The sequence below is a fragment of the Elephas maximus genome, chromosome 1, assembly GCF_024166365.1.
Source record: "Elephas maximus indicus isolate mEleMax1 chromosome 1, mEleMax1 primary haplotype, whole genome shotgun sequence".
Classification (NCBI taxonomy): Eukaryota; Metazoa; Chordata; class Mammalia; order Proboscidea; family Elephantidae; genus Elephas; species Elephas maximus.
In genome coordinates this window covers 200,513,012-200,530,623 of record NC_064819.1, presented here as the reverse complement: position 1 = coordinate 200,530,623, position 17,612 = coordinate 200,513,012, and the positions used below count along the sequence as shown (strand labels likewise).

General features: G+C 39.2%; 1 protein-coding gene across 2 annotated transcripts in view; it reads right to left on the bottom strand.

The window, feature by feature from the left end:
• Nucleotides 1–17,612, bottom strand: part of ENPP3 (ectonucleotide pyrophosphatase/phosphodiesterase 3) — a 112,321-nt gene that overhangs the window by 85,140 nt on the left and 9,569 nt on the right. For both annotated transcript variants that reach the window (XM_049900798.1, XM_049900808.1), the window contains exons 3-6: nucleotides 14,979–15,101; nucleotides 13,047–13,172; nucleotides 11,349–11,409; nucleotides 4,973–5,070 (exon numbers count right to left, since the gene is read on the bottom strand). In XM_049900798.1, coding sequence (XP_049756755.1) covers nucleotides 4,973–5,070; nucleotides 11,349–11,409; nucleotides 13,047–13,172; nucleotides 14,979–15,101 — 408 coding nt within the window. The remainder of the gene's footprint in view (nucleotides 1–4,972; nucleotides 5,071–11,348; nucleotides 11,410–13,046; nucleotides 13,173–14,978; nucleotides 15,102–17,612) is intronic.

The window sequence follows — 17,612 nt, the reverse complement described above, 5'->3', positions numbered from 1 at the left end:
TTTCTTTCCTGTCTTTTCAGTGACCTCTTGCTTTCTTCATGGATAATGTCCTTGATGTCATTCCACAACTTGTCTGGTCTTCGGTCACTAGTGTGTTCAATACATCAAATCTATTCTTGAGATGGTCTCTAAATTCAGGTGGGATATACTCAAGGTCATATTTTGGCTCTTGTGGACTTGCTCTGATTTTCTTCAGTTTCTCCTTGAACTTGCATATGAGCAATTGATGGTCTGTTCCACAGTCAGCCCCTGGCCTTGTTCTGACTGATGATATTGAGCTTTTCCATCATCTCTTTACACAGATGTAGTCAATTTGATTTCTGTGTATTCCATCTGGCGAGGTCCATGTGTATAGTCGCCGTTTATGTTGGTGAAAGAAGGTATTTGCAATGAAGAAGTCATTGGTCTTGCAAAATTCCATCATTCGATCTCTGGCATTGTTTCTATCACCAAGGCCATATTTTCCAACTACTGATCCTTCTTCTTTGTTTCCTACTTTTGCATTCCAATCGCTAGTAATTATCAATGCATCTTGATTGCATTTTCGATCAATTTCAGACTGCAGCAGCTGATAAAAATCTTCTATTTCTACATCTTTGGCCCTAGTGGTTGGTGTGTAAATTTGAATAATAGTCATATTAACTGGTCTTCCTTGTAGGCTTATGGATATTATCCTATCACTGACAGCGTTGTACTTCAGGATAGATCTTGAAACATTCTTTTTGACGATGAATGCAACACCATTCCTCTTCGAGTTGTCATTCCCAGCATAGTAGACTATATGATTGTCCAATTCAAAATGGCCAATACCAGTCCATTTCAGTTCACTAATGCCTAGGATATCCATGTTTATGTGTTCCATTTCATTTTTGATGATTCCCAATTTTCCTAGATTCATACTTCATACATTCCACGTTCTGATTATTAATGGATGTTTACAGCTGTTTCTTCTCATTTTGAGTTGTGCCACATCAACAAATGAAGGTCCCGAAAGCTTTACTCCATCCACGTCATTAAGGTCGACTCTACTTTCAGGAGGCAGCTCTTCCCCAGTCATCTTTTGAGTGTCTTCCAACCTGGTGGGCTCATCTTCCAGCACTATATCAGACAATGTTCCTCTGTTATTCACAGGTTTTCACTGGTTACTGCTTTTCAGAAGTAGACTGCAGGGTCCTTCTTCCTAGTCTGTCTTAGTCTGGAAGCTCAGCTGAAACCTGTCCTCCATGGGTGACCCTGCTGGTGTCTGAATACCGGTGGCATAGCTTCCAACATCACAGGAACGCACAAGCCCCCACAGTACGACAACCTAACAGACACGTGGGGGACTGGTTATAATAGAAAATACAAACTAGGCTGCCAATAGAAGCCCTGGTGGCACAGCGGGTAAAACTATTGTCTTATTCAAAACCACTACTGACTCCGAGGGAAGAAGTTGTGGCAGTCTGTTTCCGTAAAAATTTACAGCCTTGGAAACCCTATGGGGCAGTTCTACTCTATTCTATAGGGTCACTGTGAGTTGGAATCGACTTGATGACAGTAGGTTTGGTTTTCGGGATTTTAAGCTGGCAGTGTTGTGAAAACATGATCCTTCCCCCTTTAGAATGTCTTAAACAAAATAACACTTCCTGACTTCTACAGACTCAGGCTACCATTTTGGATCACCTGCCTTTAAATCTGAGCTACTGGAGTAGCTTTAGAAAGCAAAGTCTTCTTCTAGGTCTTATAATCTAAATTATGACTGAATAGAACATTATTGGAAAGATACACAATAAACTGATAAGAGTAGTTGCTTTTGCACAGAAAAACTGGAAAGATGAGGAAAGAGGTTTTGTTTTTTACTATATACCCATTAGGGCTGTTAGAAGCTTTTTATTGTGTGCAGATTTTACTTTTAAAAAGCACATTTTTTTAAAAAGGAAAGTATCAGCTAAATAAAAACCTGAAAATACAAATAGAATAAACATACATCCATGGTAACTATAAACTATAGGAAGGGGTGGAGGACTAAATGGATGAGTAGTTGAGCAGCTGAAGAACATACAGATCAAGACTGTTAAAGTCCTTAGGGAATTCTTATGAATGACATATTGAAATATTATTGACTTAGGTATTCCTACAAATTGAAAACATGGCAAGCTACTCGGCAATATTCACAGGCTCAAAATAGGCACCTTTCTTTTTGTGTATAATTTAGTAGAATAGCCTCCTGGAAAGCCTAGCCATACAGTTGGCCTGTATCGTGTCCTGCACTCAAGGAAATCAAGAACAGTCAGCTCTGCAAGGGCTCCAATTTTCCCAGTAATTGCAAGCATACCCCTAAACCCTTGACACATAGAGAAGAAAAAGAGGGAAGAGGGCATACAGCAAATGGCATCTGCTGTAGGGAATTCCAGGGCTCTGGTCTTCAATATTGCCATCTGGCTAACTCTAGTCTTCAAAACTCCACATACCTTGCCTGCCTAGAAGCTAGCTTTCTATCTGCAACTTCTCATTTTCTTTTATCCCTTTCCAGGAAGCTGAACACCCTATTCTATTTAACCTGACAGATTTCTGATCTTGTTCTGGCCCTTCCTTGTCTGTTGCCACCCACATTCAGACAAGGCAACATCCTAGCCTTCTCACTAGAGAGCTTACCTAGTTAAATTCCCTTCTGGGCACAAGATTTAATATTTCAATTATCAAGAGAAATGCAGGTAAAAAGACAAGTGCTGTATGAGACCACTATTATAAGAACTCAAGAAATAGTTTAAACCGAGAATAAAATACGCTTTGATGGTTACAAAAGTGGGGAGGGGGGAGGGAGTGGAATAGTACTAACTAGATAGCAGACAAGAACTATCTTAGGTGAAGGGAAAGACAAATCACAGTACAGGAGAGGTCATCACAACTTAACTAAACCAAAAGCAAAGAAGTTTCCTGAATTCAACCGAATGCTTTGAAGTCCAGAGTAGCAGGGGCATGGGCTTGGGGACCATGGTTTCAGGGGACATCTAGGTCAACTGCATCATAAAATCTATTAAGAAAACATTCTGCATCCCACCTTGATGAGTGGTGTCTAGGGTCTTAAACGCTAGCAAGTGGCCATCTAAGATGCATCAACTGGTCTCAACCCACCTGGACCGAAGAAGAGAGAATACCAAAGACACAAGGTAATTAAAAGCTTAAGGGACAGAAAGGGCCACATAAACCAGAGACTACATCAGCCTGAGACCAGAAGAACTAGATGGTGCCCGGCTACAACCGATGACTGCCCTGACAGGGAACACAACAGAGAATTTCCGACAGAACAGGAGAGTCGTGGGATGCAGACCTGCAATTCTCATAAAAAGACCAGACTTAATAGTCTGACCGAAACTAGAAGAACCCCAGAGGTCATGGTCCCCAGACCTTCTGTTAGCCCAAGACTGGAGCCATTTCCAAAGCCAACTCTTCAGTCAGGGATTGGACTGGACTATAAGATAGAAAATGATACTGGTGAGGATGAGCTTCTTGGCTCAAGTAGACACATGAGACTATGTGGGCAGCTCCTGTCTGGAGTGGAGATGAGAAGGCAGAAGGGGGACAGAAGCAGGCTGAATGGACATGGGGAATGCAGGGTGGAGAGAAGGAGTATGCTGTCTCACTAGGGGAAGAGCAACTAAGTAGTATATATAAATTCCCTTTATGAAAGACTGACTTGATTTGTAAACTTTCACTTAAAGCACGATAAAAATAAATAAAGAGAAATGCAGGTAAAGGAGGTAGAAACCGAGAGGTGTTGATTAACTTTCCAGGTCAAAGTACGTCAGGACTAAGTGACGAGTTCTGGATTTGAAGCCAATTCTGACAAAGCCCAAGCTCTTAATCTCTTTGCTAAAGATCTGCCTCAGGGTGTGAGAGAGAAGCTGAAGTGATAGGGTGCCTTGTGTTCTAGATGGAATTATTTCTCTAGCTTTCTAGAATCATGGAACTTCAGAGGTGAAATTAGTAGTAGAAATTATGAGACCTAGCCATCTTATTTTATAAATGAGGAAACTGAGACGAAGAGTCAACTGACTTGCTCAGGGTCAGCTACTTTTTTATAATTTGAAGAAAAAGAAAACCAGGAAGACGGTAAAACTGTCATAAATTTTGAGAACCTTGTATGTATTAGGAAGGACTTGGGAGAAAGAAAACAAGCTGCAGTGCGGTGAATTATGTGGGCCCTGGAGCCAGCCTTTTCATTCTAATTACACTCTGCTGTCTTTTATCTCTGTGCCCTTGGGTGGTCCTCTTCTCCTTATTAATGTTATCAAATTGTATGGAGATCAAGTACCCTAATGTAGAACTACAACATCATGATGAACATGATAATGAAAACAATAATCATAGTAATAACTTAAAATCATCCACTGTGTACTACATGTACATTCTCACAGTAATCCCATCAGGTAGGGATTATTATCATGACCATTTTACTGATGAAGAAACTGGTGCACCAAAAAGTGAGGCAAACTTTGCCAAGGCCCCCTAGCTAGTAAGAGGTGGAGCAAGGTCTCAGGCAGTTTGATTCCAGGAGCAGACGTAGATCCTGTACCTCTCACCTACTGGAGCTTTTGTATTTTTTCAATCTGTCCAGTCTATCCAGATTACCTCAGAATTCTGCCCTTGCTAGTCATATTTATTTGCTGAGACCCAGAACCCAGTTCTGACAGATGCCACATTTCAGCCAGTATATCTGAACAGATTTCCATAGGACGGAAGTTATAGTCAAAGACAAACAAGTAAAAATAAACTAAGAGATGAACATACTACCAAAAAAGGAAGGAGCCAACAAGTATGACAATATGCTACCTACTCAAAAGAGATATGATAAAGACATCAGGGCCTTGAGAGGACCTGGGTTAAGACAATTCACTAAAGCTAGAGGTCAGAAAGAAAGGGCCAGCATCTAGAGATTGACTAACTGGTCACTGGTTTGTCATTTGCATGCTACTAATTGTAGAAGACTTACTCAATTTATTAATATTAGGCATTAACGTATGCCATGTTTGTAAATACTCAGCCCTGAAGCCATCCATGGAAAACAAGATAACTGGTGGCAAGTCAAACCTGAAAATGGAACACAAATGTTGGTCCATTAGTTTGATTGTAAAAAACCATGAATACACTTTTTTTGTACTACTTACGATTAGAAAAATGCTTAGAAAATATAGTAAGAAAATAGTACTAGCAATAGTCTTTAAAACATTATTCACAATAATCAAATGGTGGAAACAACCCTAATGACCATCAATAACTGAATGGGTAAACAATGTGGTATATACATTCAATGGAATATTACTGAGCCATAAAGAAAAATGAAGTTCTGATACATGCTTCAACATGGATGAACTTTGAAAACATTATGCTAAGTAAAATAAGTCCATCGTAAAAGGACAAATATTGTAAGATCCCACTTATATGAAATGCCCAGAATAGGCAAATGCATAGAGACAATAGTTTATTAACTAACTAGGGGAAAGGGGGAATGAGGAGTTATCGTTTAAGGGGTACAAAGTTTCTGTTTTTGCAGCCCTGGTGATGTAGTGGTTAAGAGCTAGGCTTCTAACCAAAAGGTTGGCAGTTCAAATCTACCAGCTGCTCCTTGGGAACCCTATGGGACAGTTCTACTCTGTCTTATAGGGTTGCTACGAGTAGGCATCGACTCAATGGCGCCTAAGAATAAGTTTCTGTTTGGGGTGATGAAAGTTTTAGAAAGAGTGGTGATGGTAGCACAACATAGTGAATGTAAGTAATGTCACTGCATTATATACTTAAAAATAGTTGAAACGGCAAATTTTGTTAAATAAATTCTACAATTAAAATTTTAAAACTGAATGAGTTAGCTAGGGAGAGACAGTGGTATAATTCAAAACGTTTGCGTAATTTCTTTTTTCCAACCATAGTATACTGTTTTAAGTGTAGAGAGACCCAGGTTTCTACATATCAGTTGTGCCTTATTAATGCAGCAGGTAGTAAAACTCCGTCCTAGAAAAAGGAAGGAAGGAAGGACAGAAGGAAAGCAGGCAGGCAGGTAGGAAGGAAGAAAGGAAGGAAAGAAGAAGATGGTACTGGGTTAAGTTTTCCTTTCCTTTTTTAAGAATTGTTTCCCCTTAATTAGTACTTTTGGTGGATAGATAATCTCTAATTAAAATGTGCAACATTAAAAAATAAGTGTTAATAAATTACCTGAGGCTTTCAACTTTGAGATCAACCACCCTTTGAATTCTAGAGTCTAAATGATTTTGATTGACTGAATTTATTTATTCCCACTTACTCCTTGGCATCTGCTATCTATGACATCCAGGTATGCCATGTGTGAAATTGTTATAACCTTGAGTGTTTGCTTACAAGGACAAGGTTGTGTGATGTTGAAGAAAAGGAAAGGCTTTGGTCTCAGATGATTTGAGTCCAATTATCAGCTTCCTTCTTTATCAGTTATCTAACTTTAGTCAGCTACTCAACCTCTCAAAACTTCATTCTTAATATATTCACCAAGTATTTTGAAATTATTACAACATATCACAGTAGTATCATTACTTCACCTCAAATTCCACCAAAACCCACTGCCTTCGAGTCGATTCCGACTCATAGTGACCGGACAGAACAGAGTAGAACTGCCCCATAGAGTTTGCAAGGAGCGCCTGGTGGATTCGAACTGCTGACCTCTTGGTTAGCAGCCATAGCACTTAACCACTAGGCCACCAGGGTTTCCTAGCATTTTACAATAGTAGGTAAATACCAAACCAAACTCATTGCCATTGAGTCAATTCCAACTCACAGTAACCCATGTGTCACAGAGTAGAACTGCTTCATAGGGTTTTCTTGTTCATAATCTTAATGGAAGCAGATCACCAGGCCTTTCTTCTGCAGTACCACCTTTAGGTTAGCAGTCGAACACAGTTTGTGCCACCTAGGACCTCACAGGAGCTAACTGTTAATTCACAGTAGAGATCAGCGGCACGGGAGCAGAGCATTAACAAAGTACCAACAGAGATGAGATTCTATATTGAAGGCCTTTCACAGCCCTGGCTTTGGCAAAGGAACTGTACGAGATGAAGTCAAGTACAGTGCTTACCAAAAGTCAAGGCTCAAACTGAAAAATTATAAAAGCTTCAATTACTCCATTCTACCATCTTTTGGATATAATTATGCTATGGAATTTAGGAAACTCTGTAGTTTATGAGATACTTTAGTATTCTGAAATTTTACATATCAAATGAATTTTTTTAACTTTTTATTCTAATTCTCAGGATATTAATAACAACCTCAGATGCATTACAATCTCTTTTTAGATCAGTATTGAAGTTAAAATAATGAAAAATAGCATTTGGGCTATTGCCTTAGTAAGTTGTTTTTTTTTTTTTATTGTTGTTTTGTTGTTTGTTTTTTATTATCTTTGTTTTTTTTTCATTTCTTAAATTTTCATTCATTTTATAATAGATATACAGAAAACAGCACATTTCACAGATATATAGTTTGATGAGTTTTCACTAACTGATCTCCACTGAGTAACCACCGCCCAGATCAAGAAACAGAATACTGCTGGCACCCAGCACTCTCCCCTGGTGCTTCCAGTCACTAAATTCTGCAAACCACACCCTCATCCCCACCAAGGATAAACACTATCTTATTTCTACCAGCACAGATTAGTTTTGCCTATTTTTGTGCTTGTATGTATACAAGTGGAACCATACAGTATGTGTTCTCTTGCATCTGGCTTCTTTCGTTCAACATTATGTTTGGGAGATTTCATCTAAATTTTTACATCTAGTTGTGCTTATTTTTCTTACTGTCTACTGTTCCAGTGAATGAGTAAACTACAATTTATTCGTTCTCCTGTTGATGGGCATTTGCGTACTTTATAGGTTAGGGGCATTATGGATAGTAGCTCCAAACACAGTAAATGTATTTTAAATTCCAAATAGCGTGCATGCGAGTATATAAAGAAACCATTTTCAACTCTGTGCTCAATTTCACATCTGGATTTTGTGCATAAAAACATACCAATCTAAGAAATTTGGTTAGAACAAATCATCAAAAATTCTGTTGAACTATCCAATATGATTATAAAGAAAGTTCTAGATGCTGATGCCAGGTAAAAATCAGAAAATAAATTTAGTCATTTTTCAGTGTGTTTGAGTAATTTTATAAAAAATGACAGTGTGCCATCTAATTACACACTATGAAAGTGTGAGGAGAGTCTAGAGAACAAGTCTATTGGGCTTCCCAGAAGCATTTATTGTAATATTCCCAGAAGAAGCATTTATTCATTCATTTAACGAATATTTGAGTCAGGCATTGTGCTAGATCCTGAGAACAAAGGTATGGAGGAGTCAGAGCCCCTATGAGGAAGGAAACAGAACTAAGCAGGAGTTGTTCAGGACTCAACTTGAGTACACAGAGTGCTATTCAAGTACACAGGAGAACGCAACAGGCATTGTGACATGTCCAGGCATTGTGACACGTGAATGGAGCCTTAAAGAACAAATCCAAATAACATTAAAGGAGAATTGGATTAATGTCTCAACCAAGGAAAATACCTTGTGCAAAAGCCTATGTGTTATATACAGGAATATTCATGAACCTCAAAACATTGGGTGAAGAAGTTAGACACAAGAGAACATATGGTACGATCCCATTTATACAAGATTTCTAGAACAGGAATCCATGGTGATAGAAATCAAAACTGTGAGTGCCTATGGGTGTTGGTTAAGGACATGAAGTATCTTTCTAAGGTGTTGTAAATATACTCTGTCATGATAGTGGTGTAGGTTTTACAGGTGTGTGAGTTTCTAAAGCTCATCAAACTATACACTTAAGATACAGACATTTCAATGTGTGTAAACTCTACGTCAATTTTTTTTTAAAGTGGAAGATTAGAAATGCTTTAACTATAACTTGTGGAAAATTGATCAAAAAATTAAACTGGCCTAGTACAGTTTATCTATTGCCACCAAGTCAATTCAGATTCGTAGTGAGAGTGGTGCAGTGGTTAAAGCCATAGACTGCTAACAGAAATGCCTTCAGTTCAAAACCATCAGCAGTTCCGCCAAAGAAGACGTGGCAGTCTGCTTCCATAGAGAGTTACAGCCTTGGAAACCCTCTGGGGTCAATGTGAGTCGGAATTGACTGATCGAGAGTGGGTTCGGGTTTTCTTTTTTTTTGGTAGTACAGTTTGCATTGGAAAATCTTTTTTTCCCCCAAAACTAATTAACATTGACATCTTTCTGATGAAAATGTTTATTTCATAAATACGTCATCAAAATAACCTTGCAGCTTAAAGACAGGATCGAAACATCTATGAGATCAAGAGTGGGATCCAAAGAACCTTGAAAACATTGTACTGCGTGAAATGAGTCAGTCACAAAAGGGCAAATATTATATGGTCCCACTTATAGGCAATATCTAGAATATGCAAAAGTATGGAGACCAAAGTTTGTGGTTACCAGGGGGTGAGACTGGGGTGGGACCTAGGGAGAGTCGTTTCTGAGAGGGAACTGAGCTTCTGTTAAGGGTGATGGAAAAATCTGGAAACGGAAAATGGTGATGGATGCACAACGTGAGTAAGTTAATTAATGTCATTAAACTGAACATGTAAAAAACGGCCAATACTTTGTTATATATATTTTTACCACATAAAACTTTTTTAATCAAAATAGAAACAGTGAAATCCAAATTTTCGGTACACCTCTTTCTTAATGGCCTCCCTGCCGCTCCTAGCTAGCTACCCACCCCACTGCATTTCAAAAGCAAGATTATAAAACAATGCTACCATGAACACCCTTGTAGCTAAAACAACTGTCACTATTTCCTTAAGATACATTCCTGAAGGTGAAATTTCCTGGTCAGAGGATAAGCACTTTCAAAAGAGATTAAAATATTTTGCCACAGTTATTTTGTGATAATCCAAATAAATTTATACTTCCCTAGGCACAACAGGTGGTTGCTACTTTATACGAATCATAGTGTTTGATTATAATGGCATAAAAAATGTATCTTCTTTTCGTTTTTATTTCTCTGACGGCTAATACGGTTGAACATTGCATTAATATTTTTATTACATGTGATGAAGCTTATGTAAAGGCTCATTATATGCCAAGAATTATTTCATTTTATCATTAACAAAAAAATCTAAGAACACCCTGCAAGCCAGATACCGATATTATCTGCAGCTTGTAAAGGAGACAGGTAGGCAGGATCAGATAACTTACCTAAGATGTCCCACTGTCAGAAGGGGTAGGGCTAGGCTCTCAGCCCACAGTTATCTGATTTAAGAGCCCACACTCATTATACTACAGTGACCAGCAAAATAGTAAAACAAAGAAACAAGCAAACAGAAATACTAGCTTGAATGTACAGCAAGAAGGTTTCATTTAATGGAATGTCTCCAGCCACTTAAATTATGTTACTGGTGACTATTATTAATAGTGAGCAGAATTATCATTGTCTATTATACTGCATCTGTAAACATAGAGCCATACACAACTCTAAGCAGGGAGCGGGGTGGGGAGTTGAGCAGAGGAATGACTCCAGTGGAAAAAATGGAATAGAAAACGTAATAGGATTCAGTGTGCTATTTACCACCTCCTTCCCCTCCCCCATTTCTTCACCCATTTCATTTCTGGTCTTATTTTGGGCCATCAAGGACACCAAATTTACAAAACTAAATCCTTCTAAAGCCAGGTGTTCCCTTCTCCTTCTTCCACCTCACCATAATTCTCCTACTGCTTGGGCCAGAACAGTAAAGCAGCTCAAGGCCAGAGGGGCAACTGGAAGAAAGAGAAGAGCCAGTGGTCTCTGAGGTGATGTGAGGCACTTTTCCAGGGCTGGGCAAAGTCCAGAGAGCAGCCATTATAGACACGTGGAGGAGAGGCATGTGGCAGGGCGCGTTACCACCTGTGCTCATCACCTGGGCCCATCTGACAAAGTCCTACTCATTCATCCTTCAAAGTCCACCTTTCATTGTGAGGTCTCCCAGGGACAAACTTCTTTCCTTCCCCTCAAAAATAGTAAATTTGAGGTGCTAGAAAACAGTTGCGGCAGGAGTAATTTCAATATAAATTCTAGTCCTAACCATAGGACCTTAGAAGTGTTAGCATTTAATGCTTCAATCAATTTTTAAGTCATGACTGTAAGGCATGAATATACTAAATTAATATAAAAGTACTTTGTAAACCATTAACAAATAAAGTCTGACTTTGAAGCTACAAAGAGTCTAACCCTTTGATAACTTTTCTGTGTTTTGAAACATAAATAGATTTGGGGAAATTCCACCCTACCATTCGACCACATCCCATGTGCCAAAAACTGTTAAAGGAGGGTAAAAATCCCTATATCAGTCTCACCCTTCTGGACACTGAGACTGCTCGGCCGTGCTACACTCTTCTTTCACCCATCCTGTTTCTCCTGAAAAGCATAAGATCAAAATCTTTAGACTGTTGCCCCACAGATAAGAGAAGAGAAGCAAGTGTTCAATGGATGTGATCTCCTCAGACCACTTAGTTCACGTGACTCAAATAACCCATTAAATCCTATTGCACAAGAACATTACATTACGGATAAGATGGTATTAACTCTAGGAGCTAATTCGCAGTAATACAAAATTGGAGGGGAAAGGAGGTTAGGGGAATGGAGGGTATATGTTGTTTAAAAAAAACGTCAAAAGCTTGGAACGAGACAAACAGATGACAAAACACTAAACTTCATTTTAATGTTGTTCTGAGCATTGTCTAAAAGGACCATCTATAAATTATCTAATTAGGTGATTTGACAATGTAACTATAAAATGTTGAATCTTTCGAGTGAGAAGACTTTACATTTATTTAAAAAATCAATGGAAATGATTAAATTAACTCCATCAAAATAACCAATCAGTGTTAATGGTAAACCCCAACATTACTTTTTAACAATTACTTTTCTTTTTTGCTAAATTCAAGCAAAATTGTGCAACGAATTTAATGCGAAAACATCACATGAAGCGAGGATCAGTCTTGAGATCAAAAGTTTCAGAGTGATAAAATTTCGGCAGTGGGGTGAAAAAGGCAGTGTGATCAATGAATTCTGTGAAAGAAGCAAACTGGAAACTACACTTGCCTTTGTGGATTCAGAGAAAATTTTTAATGATATAATATTCACTATTAAATATTGCACAGTTATTACTAAGAAAAGCCAGAAGTTGCCATTCCAGGCCTTTACATATTTCCCTTTCTGGCATCTCTTTTCAGCTAATTTTCGGTTATATTTTGTATAAAAACTGACTCATCTATTATTGCAAAACTTTTTCTACTAATAGATGATAACTCATAATATTTCTACTATAACATTTTCCTCTTATTTCAAAACTCAGAATTCAACTTAATCTCTCTTTTGTCTAAAAATTTCCCTCATGTCTACAAATATTAAAAAGTGTAAGTTAGCCTAGTTGGGTGTGGTGTTATGAAAAAGGGGGTGATAGCTTCAAGCACTTTTGTAGCTTTGCTTCTAAGTGCATTCTCCATAAATTTCATCAGATATCCTGAGGGACTGGTGACTTAAAAATTTCCACACCACTTATAAAGTGGTCCATGCAGATGGAATCAGGATTTTAATGAGGGTTTTAATCATGGCTCTATATTACCACTCTGAAGGTCCTTCATTGATCATTTAAAGATTCAGGACACAGTTGTTTCAACAGTAAAAACATTGATATAATAGACTGATATTTGGACCAGATAATCTCTTTCATAATGTTTTAACTTTAGGATTTGCCATGCAGTGTCTCAAACCACAAGTATGTATCTGCCATAGTCACTGGATTGAAAAAGACCTTGCCTTACCTACAAATATGGAGTTCTAAGCTCTAACTTCTTCTCTATGGTATTTATGCTGTAAGCTCCCTTTCCCTATAGTGCACAAACCACATTTCTTTCCACAAAAAACAAATTTCATCTTTTGTCCTATATGAAGTAGCTTAAGATTCTTTGTTTTAATTTCTGCAACCCAGGCCAGCTCTAGGGTCACTGAACACACCACGACAAATGGGTTGTCAATATCGTTCTGCTTACCTTGACAAACACTCATATAATCAGTACAGCAGTCTTTCTTCTGCAAACAGTCATCCGAGCAAGAGCAAAGGCTAGATCCTAGTCTGGTCTCCCCACAACGGAATTTATTGCAGGTCCATATTCGAGCTGTAAAATTGCACAATTCTGTTCTGAGCTTTTAATTAATTTTAAGTATTCAATACAGAAGATAGAAATTTCATGCATTTTCCCCTATATTATTGTCACACTGTCAAATGCTTGGTTTATCTGCATTAAAGAAGGAAAATACATAATACAAAATGAGAAGCAATCCACCACTTTCCTTCATTTAGCAAGGATGGCAGAGAGAAATGCAACTTTGTTAACTGCAGCTCTGATCTCCTAGCAGGTATACCTCTGAGTCTGGAAAAACTATGAATACCAGTCTTATTCCTACCCAAAGGCAGGCGCTCCCAACGGTGAAGAATCGCTAGCCCTGACTGATTATTGGCACCCACAAGCAGCTTTACCCATCCTGATCTAAGGACATGGAGCAGGGAAGAGGCAGTGACAACAGAAGTAACAGGTGCACAGTCAGGTCTGCAAGAATGTAGGCAGGTCAGGATGCCTCCCAGATGACAGTGATGGAAGTGGTAGATCAGCTCTTTACCACAACTCCAGTCTTCTCTCAGGCTTGGTAGGAGATTAGTTTAAATAAATCTCACTGCCAAAAAAATTTTTTTTAAAGCAAGAGGCTGCTTCCTACTGCCACTTGCTAGGAAACTGTGACTAAAATCAAACACAAGCCCTGTGCTTAGACAATACATTAAACAGGTGACTGCTGTGTGCTGCAGTTGCATACACAGGTCTGTATCTCACATCACTTATTATCTACTAAGGAAGAAAAGATTTTTGGAGACTAAGTAAAGGGAATACAAATCTTTATGTATACTAGGTGTCTTAGTTATCTAGTGCTGGTATAACAGAAATACCACAAGTGGATAGCTTCAACAAACAGAAGTTTATTCTGTCACTGTCTAGTAGGCTAGAAGTTCAAATTCAGGGTGTCAGCTTCAGGGGAAGTCTTTCTCCCTATGTAGGCTCTGGAGGAAGGCCCTGTCATCAGTCTTCCCCTGGGCTAGGAGTTGTCAGCACAGGTACCTCAGGTCCAAAGGACACATGATCCTGGCTATACTTTCTTGGTGGTGTGAGGTCCCCATGTCTCTCTGCTGGCCTCTCTCTTTATATCTCAAAAGAGATTGGCTGAAGACACAATCTAATCTCCTAGATTCAGTCCTGCCTCAACAACATAACTGCTGATAATCCCATCTCATTAACGTCAGAGAGACAGGATTTACAACACATAGGAAAATCACATCAGATGACGAAATGGTGGACAGTCACACAATACTGGGAATCATGGACTAGCTAAGTTGACAGATATTTTGGGGGGGACACAATTCAATCCATGACACTAGATTATCACTTACCTCTGCCCTTTTCAGGGAGTGTAATGTCAGTAGATCTACTGTTCTAATCTTCACTCTCATTCAACCACAAGACCCCTCTTCCCTGACTTCCTAGAGAATTAAATATTGCAAGCTGTCTTTTCCACCTAGTATTGCCCAAATTGTGACTGGTAGAACACTGGCATCAGAATCACTGAGAATAACCGGCTGTACAAGTGAGTCTTATGCACCCTGAAGTTTGAGAACCACTGGAAATGAAACTAAACAGGATGTTTAACTTTAAGCCATTGTAAAACTCCATTGAAATGTATGTGATCATATAGCATTCTAAGTACTGTAACAGTTATCCCTCAACCTCAACTAAATAAAGTGAGACCTCTGGGTTTAGCACTGTAAAGAGGGCAATGATAATAGATTGTGTCTGTATGGTGTCTGGGTGAACATTTGGGTATGCATTATAATAGCGCAACCAACATGCTAATGAACTTATTCTCCAAATTCATACTTGATTCCACACAGGTGTCTTCAAAATCCCAGCAGCAGTCGCCTCGATCTTTACATCCTGAGTCGCACCGGCAGCCCTCCAGCCCTCTAAATGATGAGTCAAAGCATTTCCTCCTGCAGCTGCCTGTAAAGTGAAGGAAATAAGGACACCAAAGCTTAGAACTTGTCCAATATCTTATCCTTAGATGGTAGAAGCACACAGAAATACTCAGCACAGACTAGGACAAATAGATGGTTTTTATGGTGCTGTGTGAGCTGTCAGTGCAATACAATAAATAACAAGATACTGATATATATACAAGGGTTCATGGGAGCACATGGGGGTGGGGTGGGCCCTAAACCCACAACAGGGTGTGAAGGACAACCTTGAATCGTGAGAGAGGCATCAAGATTTTTTAAATCAGTGAAACTAAGGAAGGCAAATTTGGAGAAGAGCAGATAAGTCATGGTGGCTAAGGGGTAGATTAGTAGCAGAAAGTTGCCTATGCCATAGTAAGAAGTGTGAAGTCTCATCTTTGTTAATGGGAAGCCATTGAAGAGTAAGCAGATAATAAGTAATTAGATTTGTGTTTTTGAAGTCCTCTCTGGAAAATAGGTGGAGGGGCGCAAGGGAGATGACAACTCTTGTACTGAGCGGGAGATTTTAGCCAAAACCACAAATGATAAAGGCCTTAAGAGCTGGCATTAATCCAAAAAACACAAAATAATAAATGTTGGAGAGGCTGCGGAGAGATTGGAACTCTCATACACTGCTGGTGGGAATGTAAAATGGTACAACCACTTTGGAAATCTATCTGGCGTTATCTTAAACAGTTAGAAATAGAACTACCATACAACCCAGAAATCCCACTCCTAGGAATATACCCTAGAGATACAAGAGCCTTCATACAAACAGATATATGCACACCCATGTTTATTGCAGCTCTGTTTACAATAGCAAAAAGTTGGAAGCAACCAAGGTGTCCATCAACGGATGAATGGGTAAATAAATTGTGGTATATTCACACAATGGAATACTACGCATCGATAAAGAACAGTGACGAATCTCTGAAACATTTCATAACATGGAGGAACCTGGAAGGCATTATGCTGAGCAAAATTAGTCAGAGGCAAAAGGACAAATATTGTATAAGACCACTATTATAAGATCTTGAGAAATAGTAAACCTGAGAAGAACACATACTTTTGTGGTTACGAGGGGGGGAGGGAGGGAGGGTGGGAGAGGGTTTTTTATTGATTAATCAGTAGATAAGAACTGCTTTAGGTGAAGGGAAAGACAACACTCAATACATGGAAGGTCAGCTCAATTGGACTGGACCAAAAGCAAAGAAGTTTCCGGGATAAAATGAATGCTTCAAAGGTCAGCGGAGCAAGCGCGGGGGTCTGGGGAACATGGTTTGCGGGGACTTCTAAGTCAATTGGCAAAATAATTCTATTATGAAATCATTCTGCATCCCACTTCGAAATGTGGCGTCTGGGGTCTTAAATGCTAACAAGCAGCCATCTAAGATGCAGCAATTGGTCTCAACCCACCTGGAGCAAAGGAAAATGAAGAACACCAAGCCCACATGACAACTAAGAGCCCAAGAGACAGAAAGGGCCACATGAACCAGAGACCTACATCATCCTGAGACCAGAAGAACTAGTTGGTGCCCGGCCACAATCGATGACTGCCCTGACAGGGAGCACAGCAGAGGACCCCTGAGGGAGCAGGAGATCAGTGGGATGCAGACCCCAAATTCTCATAACAAGACCAAACTTAATGGTCTGACTGAGACTGGAGGAATCCCGGCGGCCATGCTCCCCAGACCTTCAGCTGACACAGGACAGGAACCATCCCCGAAGACAACTCATCAGAAATGAAAGGGACTGGTCAGCGGGTGGGAGAGAGATGCTGATGAAGAGTGAGCTAATTATATCAGGTGGACACTTGAGATTGTGTTGGCAACTCTTGCCTGGAGGGGGGATGGGAGGATAGAGAGAGAGGGAAGCCGGCAAAATTGTCAAGAAAGGAGAGACTGAAAGGGCTGACTCAAGACGGGGAGAGTAAGTGGGAGTAGGGAGTGAGATGTATGTAAACTTATATGTGACAGACTGATTGGATTTGTAAACGTTCACTTGAAGCTTAATAAAAGTTATTATAAAAAAAAAAAAAAAAAAGGCCTTAAGAAAGGTAACAGCAGTAGACAAAAGGAAGATACAGAGCTAAGAGAAATTAAAGTGCAATTAATACAATGAGGATTTTACGTGAACAGTGAAATAAAGGAATGAGTCCAGAATAACTTTCAAGACAGGGCACAGGCCTGAAAGAAAGTTCAGTTTTAATGGATATCCAAAGATATATGTATTGCATATAAGGGCATCTGAATATTGGGTTTGAAGCTCAGGACAGAGAGAAATAAACTAAAGATACTTATTTTAGAGTCATCAACACACTAGTGGTAACTAGCAACGGGAATACTATAGATCTGATTGTTCAAGAAGCGTGCACCCAGCTATAGCTGGTTTCTCCTTACTATGTATTTCCATTGAATCTTATTTGTAATTCCCTTATGATACTTTCTTTCTGTTTCATTCTGCAAACGAGTTCTTGAAGGTAGGGAGGACATAATCGGAAAATTCAACTCTGCATACC